The 17,246-nt window shown below is 41.9% G+C and overlaps 1 protein-coding gene across 1 annotated transcript; it reads left to right on the top strand.

Moving 5' to 3' along the window:
* Positions 1-1,329: 1,329 nt before the first annotated feature.
* On the top strand, positions 1,330-16,243 carry LOC119660243 (RPII140-upstream gene protein-like). Its single transcript, XM_038068697.1, has 6 exons — positions 1,330-1,350; positions 1,414-1,502; positions 1,562-1,638; positions 7,500-7,696; positions 7,762-7,841; positions 15,747-16,243. The coding sequence occupies exons 1-6, from the start codon at positions 1,345-1,347 to the stop codon at positions 15,856-15,858; spliced, it is 561 nt and encodes a 186-aa protein (XP_037924625.1). The 5' UTR covers positions 1,330-1,344; the 3' UTR covers positions 15,859-16,243.
* Positions 16,244-17,246: the final 1,003 nt, after the last annotated feature.

Genomic DNA, 17,246 nt, shown 5'->3' with positions numbered 1-17,246 from the left:
TATTTCAAATGAGAAAAGGAATAATTTAGACGGACCTCTCGGACATAGCTGCTATTGGCAGGATGTGCGTGCAAATGACCCTTCAAGACTGAACCGTGGGTCAGCCGTGATATGTGGAATAAATTCTTATTAGGGAAAACTGTGTTGTGTTTCATAACAAACAAAATGAAAGCAGAAAGATTTATTGGGATCTTGAACGATGTTCTAATTGAACTATTCAATAGATAAAAAATGACTTAGAATTCATAATTCAAGATAATTTTTGTCTAGTTAACAAGAACTGTTTATGCAAATGGTCGGCAGTATTTAGCAGCAACGGACTTAAAAACAGCAATTTTGCAAGTGTAGTTGGATTTGGACTTAAGACGCTTCGGAAGTTAATTACTACCAAACAGGTTTTCCAAAAAACTAACAAATACATTGATCCGGCACACAGCAATGCTATAGAAACACGATACACATACATTAACATTTGCGCAAAATGAACTGCTATTTTGCCTCGACCTCAAACCAGATGATTCATTTTTTACCCTGCCATATACAACTTTCACCTCCTGTGTATAGTTTTCTTGGATCCATATTATTTCGAAACCAGCGGAAAAGGACTGACCATGTATGAAGTTGATTCTCCATTTACACGCTTCTGTGCCATTGATACCTTGTAATCAACTAGTATCCAAATTGAGGGAATTTATGGATTCATCAACAAAGTGAGAAGTCCTCATCAAATATTACAGGTGACAGATGTTGCGGAAGAAACTAGCTCGGCTCAATATTTTGATGTTTGAGGTTTTGGCGATAGTCAACGCATGAGCCCGCTCATCTCAGGGAAACAACATTTAGAAATCTTTCGGTCTATTAAGAAACATTTTGCAAAAGCTTAAAAAAGCTTATTTCGTTTTTAATGGCAACGAATCCTCTTTGAGGTGTCTTCTAATGATGCAAAAAAAGCTATGGTCTACGCTGTGACTCTAGGAGAATGTCCCCCACGCGGGGAACGGATTGGCCAGGCGGGGTTCTGCACTTGGCAGTTCTTCAGCGGGTGCAGTCGGTGTCTCACTGGCGACTGCCAAAGGCACCGCTTACCAGCCGCGGGTCTTAGATAGCGAAGGCTTACCACATGTGTCAAGTTAAGGAGGATTTGGCCCGCTTATAACATAGCCCGATCACGGGAGCTCCTGTGCCAGACGCGTGCAAATGCATATAAAATTGCGGCGGTCTGCACGGGCACTGGCCCATAAGGAACCGTACCGTACAATTCGCATTGCCGAAGCTGCGGAGAAGAGGGGGACACCCTCAGTCACTTCCTCTGCGATTGCGCCCAGCTCTAGCTAGAGTCAGGCTATGAAGGTTCATTAGATCACTAGTACCACCATTTGTAAAGACATCGTTAATTTTACTCCTTTGATACAGAGAAAGCTGCAAGACACAGTGACAGTGAACTTCGCTAAGGGTGGATTTCGCTGGGGATGGAGGGTAGCGCTATTCACATCATCATACGTGTAAGTTATTTGCATTTCATTATTTTTGCATTTATAAGGTCAACCGTTACCCATTTCAGAGGAATCACTACCTGCATCTCGGTATATCGTGGAAAGTCGTCAATGTATGAATATGTTGCAGCTGGAACTCTCACTGGTAAGATTTAAACGTAGTTTTCCTTATTAGAAAAAGTGTAAAATGAAATTATTTTGTGAATCTTGAGTGTTGAGTGTACATACCAAGTGTACAAGCTTCAATCCACTGCTTTTTTTTAGAAAAACACATTTTTTTTATAGGAACCAAAAAGAAAAACTTAAACTTGGGGTAGTATCTCCAAGTTGAGCATTTCTAAGTAATTTTGAATTTTTTTCGACTTGTGCGGCGGAGCATTATCATGGAGGAAAATCAGCATTTCTTGTCTTTGCTGATATTCCGGCCGTTTTTCATTCAGAGCACGATGCAATTTGATGAGTTGTTGGTGATAACGGTGGTCATCGACAGTTTCACCAGGTTTCAACAGTTCATAGTCAGTCCTAGGGGGTTTTACGTGAGCACCTGTCACGGAGACTTAATCCCACTGCTTTCTTAAGATACAGATTAATTTGGTGACCACAATCAGAGCCCCGCCAAAGCAAGCTACGGTGGTACCAGTCTATACCAAGTGCATGGCTCAGCATTCATACTGGTGGATGCAAAACCTACTTAAATCTCTACCGAACTAAGGAGTACGGCACCAGTGTTGAACCGCAACTCCACGCTGAGGCCCGAAGGTCTTTTTTCGCTTGAACGCAACCACAACCCCTATGAAGCTCCCACTAGAGGGCCAACCGTAAACAACCCAGTTGTATTCACATACAACAGGAAGTCTCCCGAAGTATGTGAGTCCAGGGGCTATCCCGGTTCCAATGGTACCAGTATACCCCTGGTAAGGTTTCGTGACTAATTGCCACTTCAGATGAGCCCCGTGCAGAGTCGGGTCTGATCGCCCTGATTAGGCCTTTGGAGCATTTGCCTACTGCATCACGGCCGGCAAGCCAATGCGATACAGCGTCTCGCGGTACCACCACTATGGAGGTCCTCCTCCGCCATTTGGTTTTGGTTCAGCCGACAGGGGTGCCGCCCCGTCTTCCTCACCGCCACCTCTGAGCACCAACAGTTCATAGTAGAGAATACCCCGCTGATCCCACCACACGCACAGCATCGTCTTCCGTCCGAAGCGATTTATTTGGTTTTGCAGAAGATGTCGCTGGTTGGCCGGCATCAACCCACGATTTTTTTCGTTTAGGATTCTCGAAATAAGTCCACTTTTCGTCACCAGTCACAATCGGGTGGAAAAGCATCTTTCTTTTGTGTCTGATAAGCAAGATTTTGTATGTGTTTTGGTGCCGTTCCATCTGCCTATCGTTTAATTAATGCGGAACCCGTTTTCCGATCTTTTGAAATTACCCATTGCACGTAGAGGCATGGAAACAGCTTATTAAGAAACACCTAACTGCTTGGCGATCATTTTCTGCGTTTCAATATCGTTCTCGTCCAAAAGAGCCTCCAATTCGTGGTCCTTAATTTTTCTGGGCCGATTTTCACGCTCCTTCTCGCTCAGATCGAAATCGCCATCTTTGAATCGACGGAATCAGTCTCGGCACGATGTTTCTGATAGAGCAATGTCGCCGTAGGCCTCCACAAGCATTCGATGCGATTCAGCGGCTGATTTCTTCAAATTGACGCAAAAAAGTAGAGCTTCCCGCAAATGCTTTTTCCGGGAACAAAACTGGACATGATTATTGAAGAGAAAAAATAGGTTTTTGCATGAAATTGCTGATGATATATACTGAAAATTATTGACAATGCCGTGCTCATAGCAGCTTGATACGCCCACTAACGTCATCTGCGTGCAAACAGCGGATTTAGGCCATTTACCAGGTGTACAGGTAGATATGTATATTTTCTCCAGTCGCTCCTCATAATATCCCAGCTGAGCCAATGTCTACCTCTACTACATAAGGTAGTGTTTATTCCCATATCATTTTTGTACCTACTGTCGAAATGTCCTAAATTTTCAGCTGAATAAATTTAAATAACGTTTGTAGTGTCCGCGCATGCAGTCGGTTAGTCTCTACTTTGGCGTGTGTCAGAATTGCTTGTCAAACAAAACCATCGGTTATCCAGTTATGTTTGATGAATTTTTTTGCTGATCCTAAAAAATTCACCTCGCTCCTATAATCTTCCTGAAATACAATGTACTCCTTTTTTCGACAACGGCTTGGATAGCAACACCTATCGCCGATTGGGTGATCACCATGCCGTCCTAGTGACAGATAATTTAGCGCTTTTATTTATTTTCTAACGAGCTGAGTGTAGCTGACCGTGAGACGAGGGTAGTCAGTTATCCATTCTCGTCATTTCAGTGTAGGTGATGAGTGCTCCTCGCCTATAATCTATGTTATGATGCATGTAGGGCCACAATAGGATGATCTTTGAATATTCATTCCGAAAGACACTAGATCCCTGAAGGGTTACGTGCATCTGATATATTGCATGCATCTCAGGGAAAGCTGACAGCTTTTTTCAAAACAAACGAATCTTCGGATATCAAAAGTATATCGAATAGCTATGGAGAAACTAGCAGTGGAATTCTGGATTCACTAAAAAAACTGGTAGAATATTATCTCTACCGGGCACCACCAATCTGAAATTAATACACTAAGTGATAGCTGAACAATCGAGCCGACTAGGTCTTGTTGCCAGGCAGTGAGATCGTCATCATCGGTAAAATGATTTGAGAGGAAAATTTTGTTTGCTCGCTTCTCTCGGAGTTAAAGTAACGACCCTCATAATTATAAAGCTAAATTTGTACTTAAGGATATGGGGGACTCCTGAGTCCGTCATCCAATTAATGGCGGACTGGGTCTATTGAAAAGAAATTTTCTTCCTCTGTTCCTGGCCCACGGATCCTTCTGTTTTGGACTAGAACTCAAAGTCATAAAAAAATAGATGACGGCTTCGTCCAGAGCAGAGGTAGCTCATCAGACGCTGCCCCACCTTTGCCTTGGGAGTAGCGTGACTGAACACGACATTGGTATGGATGATATTCTATTTGTCTTGAACATAACTGATACCCGTGCTGTGTTATGCATTGTATATAGGAGGGAAACAACACCTAGCAACGACTACTCCCAGGACAGAGGTAAGGCAGCGTCTGCTGAATTACCTGTGCCTTGGACGAAACCGTCGTCTATTTTTGTATAAATCTAAGTTAATTAGAAAAAGAGTAAGGTGTTACGAGTAGGTTAGATAAGCGTTTGAGCATATAGTGGAATTTCTGATATTTTTTGGTGCACAAGCAAATTGTTGATTTGTAAAGCGCCCCGTTGACGCACGTGTGTATGCCTCTGTGACACTCCATGTTATGCGCAAAACCACACGCGCGTTAGAAAGGGTGTTGTTTTAGTTGCATGAGAACTTTCGATATCGATAACTATGGTTTGATATGAATGTGAAACTGTGTTCATATTTCTGTTTAGTAAGGTTTGGCAAGTCATCATGAATCGTTTAACGCCAGAACAACGCTTCCAAATTAAGGAATTGAAAAAATATATCTGTTCACGAAGTTCATAGCGTACTTCGCGAATTTTACGGTCAACATAATCGGCCTAGCGACCAAGCAATTCGTGCAATTATTGATGGTTGTCGTACTAATTTGACTCTTTTCAATTCAAAACCGTCAACAAGACAAAGAAATGTGCTTACCCAACAGAATAATATGTATTGCTGTAGCGCGAAGTGTTAAAGAAGACGCCGAAATGTCGAGTCGTTGCCGTTTTTAATTTGTTGTCCTTTGTCCTTCGACTACGTGGAAAATTTTACGTAAGGATCTTGGCTTACGTGACTAAAATGTATCTCATGCAAGAATCGAAGCCACATGGCCGTGCTCATTGGGTTCATTTGAAACTGGCCGAAGATGAGCATTTTTATCGAAGAATTTTGTTTAGTGATGAAGCTCATTCCTCGTTGCCGTATATGGAGCGAAGACAATTTTCCAGCCGTTGACGAATCACCACCACAAACATTCAAATTGACTATTTGGTGCTATTTACGAGCTGGCGGCATCATCGGTTCCTATTTCTCCCACAATGAGGAAGTAGCTGCCGTTGCGGTGAATGGCGAGCACTGTCGAGCTATGGTTTCAACAAGACGGCGCAACTTAACATACAGTGCAGTTAACAATCGATTTATTGCGAAATCAATTCGGTGAACTTTGTTTCCAGAGGTGGCTCTGTTAACTCGCACATTCGTTCATGCGATTTAACACCCCTTGATTAGTTTTTATGGGGCTATGTTATTGGTTTATGCCGACAAACCAGCAAGCATTGGAAGCCAATATTCAAGCCACCATTGACGCCATACAACATCAAATCGCATTGGTCAAACGTGAAGAATAAAGATAGGAGAATACAATTTTGAGACCGTTGATAATTTCTCCTATCTAGGTTCGAAAATCACAACCGATAACAGCTACGATGATTTAATCGGTGCACGGTTGTTGTCATCCAACAGAGCGTATTTCAGCTTACAAAAACTGTTCCGCTCGAAACGTCTCACCATAGGGTCAAAGCTCTTACTGTACAAGACAATGATCTTAGCAAGAAGAATTGCGAACTCTTGGCCGCGTTCGAGAGAAGAATCCTCCGAAGAATTTTTGCCCCCCTACATGAGGATGGACGATTCCGTAGCCTACATAACGACGAAATCTATGAGCGATACCACGATCGTCTGGTTGTGGATAAAATCCGGCTGAATAGGTTGTGGTGGGTGGGTCACTTAATCCGTATGGATGAGGATGATCCAGCGCGTAAAATCTATAAAGGCCTTATCTCTGGTAGAAAAAGAAGAGGAGGCAGACCCTGCCTGAGGTGGAGTGATGGCCTAGGTCAGGACGCCAGACAGCTTTTAGGGATATCGAATTGGTGGACCTCGACGCAAAACTGGGATGTCTAGAGTTCCTTATTAAGGGAGGCCTGGACCGGATACCCGTTGTTGCGCCGCTGATGATGATCATTAGCTTTGTTTACAAAGTATTTCGATAAGAAAGGTCAAGAAAAGCTCTCGAAACTTCAATTATTTTGTTCGAGAATAGAATATTCCTGAGCCCATTATTTACTTAATTAAACTATTACTTGTATCGCATGGTCCACTCTTTTTATGGAATAATACACAATATTTAAAAAAAAAATGTTGGCTGACAGTTTCGATTGCAGGCTAAGGACCATCCTGTCCTCACACAAAATAATAGGTGTGTAGGTTCAGATCAGCCAAAGTTGCAAACCTGGGGATTTCGGTCAATATAATTCATACCATTGTCGGGTTCTGAATTAATATATACAAGGCAAACAACTTCCGTAGCCGTTTTCGACCACGCTACTTCGCGCGAGGCAGTGTCTAATGAGAGTGCCTCTGCCATGCGAATGAGACCTGCAGCCAACATAAAAATCATAAAATGCAACTAGCCTTTTAAAAAAATGCTAAAGCTAAACAGACATTCAAATTTCAACGCGATGCCTTTAGAATGGATGACTTTCGACAATAAGATATCCGTCAAAATGTCTAACTATCGGACGCTGATAAGTTATCATCAAAATTGCGTTTTGCCAGGCAGTCGTTATCTAGGAAGTCATCGAGTCACCAACAACAAAAGAAACTGGAATTACCTTCTTCCATGGTTGGATAAATGACTCGTCCAGACAGACATTGCTTAGTTATATGTATCAACATTAGATTTTTTCTTTGCTAGGGGATAGTGGAAATTTTTCCAACCTGCACACTTCAAACAAATTATGCTTCATGTTCGACCTAACTCCAAAAACTGTCTTAAATGTTTTATTGTCTCATTTTTGCTGAGATTGCTGAGAGCCTTCATCTCATTTGCTTCTGCTACCATCGCATACATCTAGCAGCAGTCATTGTTCCTAGTTTTTTTCAGATATCACCTGCTCGCTAATTTCAAGGTGCTTTCCTTTCAGGTGCTATGTACAAAGTTAATTTAGGATTACGAGGTATAGCAGTTGGTGGACTTTTAGGATGTATTCTTGGTGGTGTTGCTGGTGGTCTATCTTTAGCAATATTGAAAGCTTCTGGAACAACAATGGAGGAAGTCCGATATTGGCAGTATAAATGGAAGTTGGATAGCGATAAAGCCTTCCAAGAAGCAATAAAGAAAGTATGTACTGAGTGTTGCCATTTTGTGGAAGGAATTCGTTAAATTTTGTTTTAAATCGCTTTCAGAGAGGTGATGAGGATAAACCAGCCGTTGAATTAGCTCATGATGAAAAGTTAGAAAATAAGAAAGTGTCATTAGATAATTTGTAAGTTATGCCGGTAGTGATTGATTTGTTGGAAGATACATGTTCAAATAGAAACATCTAAACTAAACAAGTTGGAAGATTTTCGATAGCAGATTGAAATAATATTTGAATAGGCTAGATTATTTGGAAATAGGAGGCATTTGAAGGTACGTGTACATTATGATGGAGATTACGATAATTTTACATTTTTTCGCTCAATTGTTAGACGGAAACAATAGTGAATAAATATTGTCTTTAGCGAAGAGTAACATTCTATAGAAAGCTTCTTTTATTAGTCGATTTTTCTAAACCATCTTGCTTCTTATTTTGGACCATGACTGATTTGATCCCTAATTAACTCTAAAGATCTTTCTTAATTTGTTTTAAAATAGCTGTTTATTTGACTGGACATCCATTAAAGAGTTTTACAAGTCGATTATTGTAAATTGTTCAATTTTTAGATGTGAGGCTTAAGTGCTTTCTAGCACTCCTGATGTTTTTAGACAAATTAAAGAGCTGTGTGTTCGGATAGCTGAGTGGTTAGAGCACAAGGCTGTCGTACCGAAGGTCGCGGTTCAAATCTTGCTGGCGGCAGTGGGATTTGTATTGTGATTTGACGTCGGATACCAGTCGACTCAGCTGTGAATGAGTACCTGAGTCAAATCAGGGTAATAATCTCGGGCGAGCGTAATGCTGACCACATTGCCTCCTACAGTGTTCTGTAGTGTACCGTTACGGTCTTGAATGAAGTGCTCTAACACACTTCAAGGCCCTGATCCAATATGGATTGTTGTGCCAACGATTATTATTAAAGAGCTTTTCTTGCAGTTTAGATGTTCTTTGATTGTTCCGATCGGACATTAAATGGTTAAGGATTGAGGCTACCTCAATCACAATAAAAAATATGTTTTCACATCAATAACTTCCTTCTTCAGATTCTTCTTTATCTCCTCCTCTTTAGCCATTGCCAAGTTCGGTAGCGTGGTGGGCTCATTTGGATTACATTCGCCACTTTCTCGATGCGTGTCTGATACGGATGGAGCCGCGAGGTTCTCCAATCATCATTTAGCGCATAAAACTATCGCTGTTTTAGCTAGCCTTGAGGCATTTCCAATCGACTTTAGTATTGTGCGGGTACATATCCGTATAAATATCCTCATTATACTTCACTTTTAATTTTATTCATTGCCATTAAGGCCCGGCCAGCAATAGGACAGGACGAACGGAGCTGCAGTGGATTTTGTATTTAAGGAGTTCCTTGATGCGTCGATCGAAAGTTAGGGAGCGCCATGGTTTCGAGGTTGCGCTGTAAGGCTGAGAGCATCGAACTGGCAGGTAGCTTTCGCACCACAGTGTTTGTACTGGCTTCACTGGGGTTGGTCGTCAAAAACTCTGTTTTCTCTACATTTAACCGTAGCTAGTACTGTATGAGGCGATCATTTGTTGTTGTTTGTTTTGAGGCAACAGAAAAAATATCATCTGCATAGAGTAGTGTGTAGAGCGCTAGACAAAGAGGAGTGAGAACATGAGTTCCTTTGGAACTAGATGCTGTTGGTGCAGATTGCATATTAGATGAGTTTGTGTGGCATACGATCAAGGTTGTAGAAATGTAATATAGAGGGTTAGTGCTGTTTGCGATTCTTTTTTTTTTCATGGTACGGTGATGCCACAGTACTTGATAAACCCAATTTGGTTGGCGGTTACAATACGTTTGTTAAGAATGCGCTGGAATCTTTATGAAATCGAATAACAATCAATCAAAGATAATTTGAATATCCCGCAGAACATTTGCTCAGAAAGTGAAATTAAAGTGAACACAATTCAGTCTATTGGAAGACGAGGAGGCCTTTGAAGAATTGAATCACTTGGGCAATATTATCAACGTTAATAGAGGAATCAAAACTGACTTGGTGTTTAGTAGACTAAATAGCGGTCTGGATGGAGTTACAACGTACACCAATGAATGTTTTTATTTTATGGAACTTGTTTGGCATCGAATCCAGTTTGTTTCATCTCTCGTGCTCGCTTATTTAATTAATGTTGTATATTGATTGCTCCATATTTGATCTTGTTTTCTCCCTACAAATTAGTTTTTCTATTGGTAACTTTCTGTAATTAGTTTTCTCAATTGTATCAAAGATGTAATGGCGGAAGTATGACTATGATATCAAAAAAGTCAAGCGATGACGGCTTTACTGTTTCTTACCAGGGCAGAGGCAAATCGTCAGACGCTGCCTCACCTCTACCCTGGGAGCAGCGTGACCATAGCGGCTCGCAGATGTTGAGTGCTCCTATGATATGTTGATGAGGTTTTTGGCATAGTCTGAAAGGATAAATTTGCGAACAAAAATTTACACTCAAAAACACAATTTACAATAGAAATGGGAGAACATGGATCACTATCATTCTTGGACTTGCGCATAATAAACGAGCGAATCGATTGTCATCAAAATTTAGGAGTAGGTTTATATTGCTTGGTAGATGGTTTATGTGAAGTCTGCGCGAAATCGGTCAATGCGTTCGGACCAGATTTGTCCACATAAAATGTATATGGAAAGCAACTAATATAACATCAAATACGTAGGCGCGTATAAGCGTCTGCTGTATGTGTATTATGTACTGATGTCATGCACACGGCAAATACACGACATTTGTTTGATGCAGACATTTGTCTGTTTGATATCTGATTCCGACTCAGACATTTATCTGACTGTTGTGTGAGACAGATATAGACATTTGTATGATGCAGAAAAAGGCTTTGTCTGAAACAGACCGATGTGTGAGACAGACATAGACAGTTGCCTTATATATAAAAGGATTTTGTCTGAAAAAGGCATTTGTCTGTCTGACGTCTGATGTCGACTCAGCCATTTGTCTGACTGATGTGTGAGACAGACGCAGATATTTGCCTGTATGTTGTCTGAGGCTACCGGTGACGATTTGTTGTAATTTTAAAAGTCACGAACGAGTTTTCAAAGGTCTACTCGAGATTGGCGATGGCAAGCGATTTAAATGGCTTTATCATGTTACCAAAAAAAACTTTTGCGCAATTTGATAATCAAAAGAACTAATTGATTGCGTTTTTCCAAACATTGTTTAAAACTACCCAAATCATAAAAAATGCAAATGTTGATGATATAACTTCTCTAATTCAGCAAAAATTGACTATTGATACTACTACGAATGAACAAGACACACTCAATTATCCGGTTGAATTCTTGAATTCTTTGCAACCATCCGGTATGCTACCGCATCGTTTGAATTTGAAAGATTGAATGATTCATCGGTCATACTTCTTCCAAATCTCAATTTATCAAAATTAATGCTAAATTTGACCGAAGCAACAATTTTCACCGACAAAGCAAAAGAAGAAGTTGTACTGAAACCGCGCATCCAATTAATACCAATGGAGATCTTCTTTTTCTTCAGTCTTTGTCCCGTTCACAAGCGGGGTCGGCTCGTCGTGATCGGTTTCGCCACTTGGCCCTATCAAATGCCTGATCTGGATGCAATTTACTGGCTTTCAAATCCCCATCCAGCGTATCAAGCCACCGTTGTTTCGGCCGGCCTTTTGGTCGTTTACCATCGACATCTTGGCAATCTTGGCAAGTGAATTCTCGTTTGCGCGAATTAATACCAAAGGAAATGTCGTTTCAATTTAAACGTCTTCAACTTCCCGTGCGTCTATCCTTTGCTATGAGCATTAATAAAGCTCAAGGACAAACGCTTCAAGTGTGTGGTGTAAATTTGGAGGAACCGTACTTTTTTCATGGACAATTATACGTAACATCTTCCAGAGTGGTAGCACCTAAAAAATTATTTATGAATGCACCACAAAATCAAACAGCAAATGTTGTATACAAATGTTTTAAATTGAACTAATGTTTTTGATTTAATGTTAGTATTCGTGCGTAGCGGAGCACGCCGTGATCCGCTAGTTTACTATAAAAGTAGTCAGTTCTAGCACAACCGAAAAACAACTAGGTCGTGAAAAGGAGCCACCAAAGGAAGATGCGGCGTATGCAATGTAAGTAGGGCAGGTATCAGTGGCCGCTCCGAGGAGCCCAATTAAGGCTGTGGTGCGCCGTTTTTAAGCCACAAACTCCTAAGACCGTGACTGCTGTTATGAGAGCAAGGAGGCAGACTCCAACCGGCTCGGAACTTCAGAGCCAACCCGTGGTACTCACGAAGGAAAGCAGCTCTCCCACCCTGCAGCTAGAAATCTCTCTGAGGTCACCAAAGAATGGTTTACCCAGTGTCCGTAGCCTGACTTTAGCTAGAGCTGGGCAATTGCAGAGAAAGCGCATGAGAATCACCCTCCCCCTCTTCTCCGCAGCTTCGGCGATGCGAATTGTAGGGTATGGCGAGTCCTGCGGTATGGTCCCCTATTGGCAAGTGCCCCGTGCAGATCGCCGTAATCTTAAATGCGTCTGGCACAGGAGCTCTCGTGACCGGGCTATGTTATAAGCGAGCCAAATCCTCCTTTACTTGGCACAGCTAGTAAGCCTTCGCCATTTGAGGCCCGCGGCTGCTAAGTAGTGCGAATAGACGCCGCCAGCGAGACACCGACTGTTCCCGCCGAAGAGCTGCCAAGAGTACAGCCCCACCTGGCCAATTCGTCAGCACGCTCATAACCCTCTATGTTTCTATGCCCAGGGACCCAGAGGAGGGTGACCTTGTGCGTGCCGCTCAGACTGTTCAACGCGTCTCTCCACTGCCCCACCAGCCTGGAGGATGTGGTCGCTGAGTACAAGTCCTTGATGGCTGCTTTGCTGTCGGTTAGAATGACTATGTTGCGTTTGGGGCTCAGATCACGCTCCAGCATGTATTCGAGTGGTATGGTCTCCTAGGTTTCGCCAGTGCATTCTAAGTGGAAATACTGGCGACATTGGAAGTCTGTCATTCTAACCAACAGCCAAGCAGCCATCAAGGCCTTGTACTCAGCGACGACATCCTCCAGGCTGGTGGGGCAGTGTAGAGACGCGTTGAACAGTCTGAACGCGCCGACTCCACAGACCATCTCTGATCCATCGATAAAGAATACTGTGTCGTAACCTTGCAACACGCCGCCGGTCTTCCACTTTGCCCTGGTTGGAAAATCCACAGCAAAGTTACTCGTGAAGTTCAGCTTGCGAATGCCCAGATGCAATGCAAGTCGCGACAAAATTTTATAGGACATACAAGATAAAACATTAGGGCAAGGTTTCAAGAGCACGTAAAAGAAGCAGAGTAAGATGATAGTCGAGGAGGCAATACGGTTAGATCGATGGTGACAATACATATTACCGAAGAGGGACATTCGGTGACAAGAGGCTACATAGAACTATAATAGTACTTGTGAATAAGGCTCATACATTATCGCCTACCTATTTACTCTTTCTTCTGTTCATAACACATTTTGTCATTCCTCTGATATCTGATTTGATAACATCGTGCAATCACTGAACGTGGAAATACATTTTTTGGCAGGTCAATTAACGTTAAATTACAATTCGACACATTTATGACCAGTTTTCTTGTTTTTATGCCCATGCACTTGTAGGTACGTTTCATTACATCGACAGCTCTTCTTTCAGAATTTAACTTAACCAGTCAGACAGTTGCACAGTCTTCTCGCATATCAGTTTCAGCTTTCCTTTGCACATTTTGACACTCGTTAGACTTCCTCATAGTATGAAAACTCAACGCGATACTAATGGTTTGAGCAATATCTCGATATTCTTGTCCCGGACATTTTGCTGGAGTAATTACATGTTTCATATTTAAAATTTTATAGTTCATCTTAAATTTGTTCTTCAAACCTTCTTAGTTTTTTTTTCTTTAATGATTCCCCAAGGGAACCGATGTCTCAAAAGGTACATGACGGTTGGACCATGGTTGAACCAAAACCAAAAAAGGAAAAGGAGAGAATGAAGAACCGTCCCGAGGTAATCATCCTTTCAAGCACGGGTAGCATGTCCTATGAAGACTGAAAGCTGACCCTGATCTCAAAGGCTTCGGAGGAATGTAAGCAGGATCCAAGGAACCAAAAGGGAGATCTCATACTAGGACTGAAAAAGTTTGAAGAGGGCAAAGCATGATGGATTTCGCAGCCAAGTCAAAAATTTGCTTGAGGAAAGTGCTGCCGTCCGTGCTCAAAAGCATGAGATCGCTATACAGTGCAAGAACGTAGATGATATAACTTCTAAGGCGGAAGCAATAAAATTTCAAAATTTTCAAGCTTGTAGCCCACAAATTACTATCCCTTTGAGTCGCCTCTTACAGCAAGCAGCGAAGGCTTTGATTGTATTCTTAAGCCCCATCTGACAGGGCTTGCCCTATTCCCTTCATAACTCTTGTTAAATATTTTCTATTATGCTTTTTATGCGATGCATCTCTCTTCCGGAACCAGTAGTAGTCTAACATGATGCGTCCTATCTTCCTTGATATCGGCTCTGGCCAAACAGTCGTGGTATCGCTCATAAATTTCATCGCTAGATAGGCTAGAAATCATCAATCTTCCTGTAGAGAACTCGAAATTCTTCGGAAGATTCTTTCCTCGAACGATGCTAAAGAATTTGGTATTTTTCCTAACCTAAGTCTCCGAGGAATTCTTGTACATGAGAACTGGCAAGATCATTGTCTTTTACATTACCAAAATTATATTCTTTTGTCTTTATTATTCTAATTTGATCAGCACCGAGGCCACAAGTTTGATCTCCCTAAAAGCTGTCTAGCGTCCTGACCTACGCCATCGCTCCATCTCAGGCAGGGTCTGCCCATCTTCTTTTTCTACCATTGATGACTTTTCGGACTGGATCATCGTCATCCATACAGATTAAGTTAAGACTTGAAGAGGATGGTGCCTCTCCCATTTACATCTGTATCGCGAATCGCTTTCTCCAGGGTCCTGTACTTTTCGAATTCACAGCCCTGTTGGTTCACCCAGGCTTCCGTCCTCCGTTTGTGGAGTCGATTCCCCGCTCGACGGGGTTCGTGATAAGTCTCCGCGGCCAGCACATTGCTTGCAACGCTGTTACATCAGCCTTATATTGGGGCAGGATATCGGCTAGCTGCTGAGTAGCATTCGGTCTGTATCGGGAGCGCACGTTCCAAGAGCTAATTCGCAAATCGTTATTCTGTCTTCGTTGCCGGGTTCGTCGTTTCAAAATCCATCTAGTCCGACGCTTCTTTCGTAGCTTCGTAACTTCGGTCTTCCGTGTAGGGTTGTCAGCCCAACCCAGCCCCTAATCCACAGGACCAGTTGGCTGAGCTGGCGTTTCCCAGATTTTATGCTCCATCATGGGTACCAATCCATGTTTCGCCCTGGGATCTATACTACCCTTTAATCGCTGTGAGGCTTATTTATGAAAAGTAACATCGTCCAGGTAATGTCCATCATGCACGATGCACGGCTCAAGTTTCTTCTCGAAGTCTTCCTTCACACAGACCAACATCTCTGCAGAGATGGCAGCAATTTCTTGAACGATTGCATTTTTTAGCTCATCCAAATCTCGCGATTTGTGGCTATAGACCCGGCTCTTTAGGTGCTCCCACAGAAAAAAGTCACACACTGATAAGTCAGGTGATCTGGGAGGCTAAGGAACTTCGCCAAGAAACATGCGTCCAAAAACTACCATTGAATCATTAGCGGTGTGGGACGTAGTGCTATCCTGCTGGAACCAAACATATTTTCAACGATCGACGTTGAACTTTGGGGGACGAAGCGATGGTGATTCCAGGGCATCATCGTCGACAAATCTGGAGATTTTTCATCAATCCTAGTCATCTGTAGGACAAAGATATTCGCAGAGCTAAAGCTATCACCTAAGATCCATTCATGCTAAAAACTGGTCTTTCATTCATTACTTATCACAGTTAATTAACCAATTCTTAGTGGATATTCTGACTCTAATTAAATCAATTGTTTTGTTCCTTTCATTACAGGCTGCTGACCATTATTGGATATGAGCACCACTTTCCGTATTTAAGAGGAGCTCCTTCCTGTCGGAGTGGTCGGAAGTCAACGAAAATTTATCTAAGCCTTCTCAACGGATAATTGCTGTAATCTTTATTCTACCAGAATCCTCGAATTAGCGGTCAAATTGGATTTCTCCGAGATCGAAAGGACAATATCATGTACTGTCTATTACCATTGGATGGGCTATTTCTCTTGCAGTTGCCGCCAGAATTATCAGAAGCCGTTTGTAGTCCTTTGAACCAGGAAAGAAGAGTCGAAGGAGTCAGAAAAATAGGCGAAAAAATGGTGTTTTGTTTACTTAAGGCTTGAAAAACATTTTGTAAATTATCATGTTTCAATTCGAATTTATCCTTTTTGTAAACAAATGTACAGTAACTTTTCGATATTGTTCGTTACATATTAATTATTACTTTAAATGTACACGGAACTATCTATTTTTTGAATAAAAGAATTTTAAGTTAAACGAAGGATTTTCTTTTTTGCATTTTCCCCATGAAAACACAGGTTGGAGAAAGAAGGATAATTCTAGTGCAATTGCAGCCTTAATCCAAATCCTTCCACTGTCTATTTGTTCCCTAGGAAGTCCTGAATCTGTGTTATCTTCATAAAACCAAATTGCATCCAAGCCAACCAAATCATACAAAAAATATCATAAAAATCGATTGTAGCCGGTCCAGGGCTAAAAAATCTTCCAAATCGATGCGGCCGAAAAGTTAAAATTTCAGCGTGAAATACTAGGCGACCATAATCCGCAGGCAGCAAAAATTGAGTCGGTTGTTTACCTCAATGCTTTGATATTTGTGGGACGAAATTTTTGTTTACATTTGGGATGTTTTGGTAGCGCCGCTACCTGCGACTGGCTCATTGTTTATGTTTTGCATGCAATGGCGGCTACCATGGGATGTTTACAAACAGAAGTTTTGAGGTTATGTTCAAAAAATGGGGATTTTGGTGGTCTCGCTTAGAAAAGGGTCCAATTATACTTACTGCAACCAGCTGAAGTGGAATTTTCGCCGTGTTTCCTTGTAATTGTGGAAATAATAAGGACATTTCTAGGGTTTTCAGAAGTCAAGTTTATTCAAAACTAAATTCAGAGGTTACATAAAATGCAGAAAGATACAAATAAAAATTAAGTCTTCACAAATATATGTAGTTTATTGACCACGTAAGTAGTCCACAATCAGGATTCAGAGGCACTAGGAACAGTCCATCCAGTAGGTGGTTCCTCCGCTCCGCTCTGGGAATTTCGAGTCGATGCGTCGTCTAGGAAGAGTCGGTAGCTGTTCATAAATTTCTTCTTGACGATGTGTGGTACTGGATAGCTTTCGCAGCCTCATCTACCGTCTGCCGCACTCAGTCAACAATGAACGTAACAGGACCCGCTTTTCCTTCTTGCTTCTAAGTGGTTGCAACTATTCCTTCATTACGTAAACTTCGAAAGTGATTCCACGTGGCCTGTTCTGCCG

The sequence above is a fragment of the Hermetia illucens genome, chromosome 6, assembly GCF_905115235.1.
Source record: "Hermetia illucens chromosome 6, iHerIll2.2.curated.20191125, whole genome shotgun sequence".
Lineage (NCBI taxonomy): Eukaryota > Metazoa > Arthropoda > Insecta > Diptera > Stratiomyidae > Hermetia > Hermetia illucens.
Note: the sequence above shows the minus strand (reverse complement) of the source record. Positions and strands in the feature narration are given on the sequence as shown.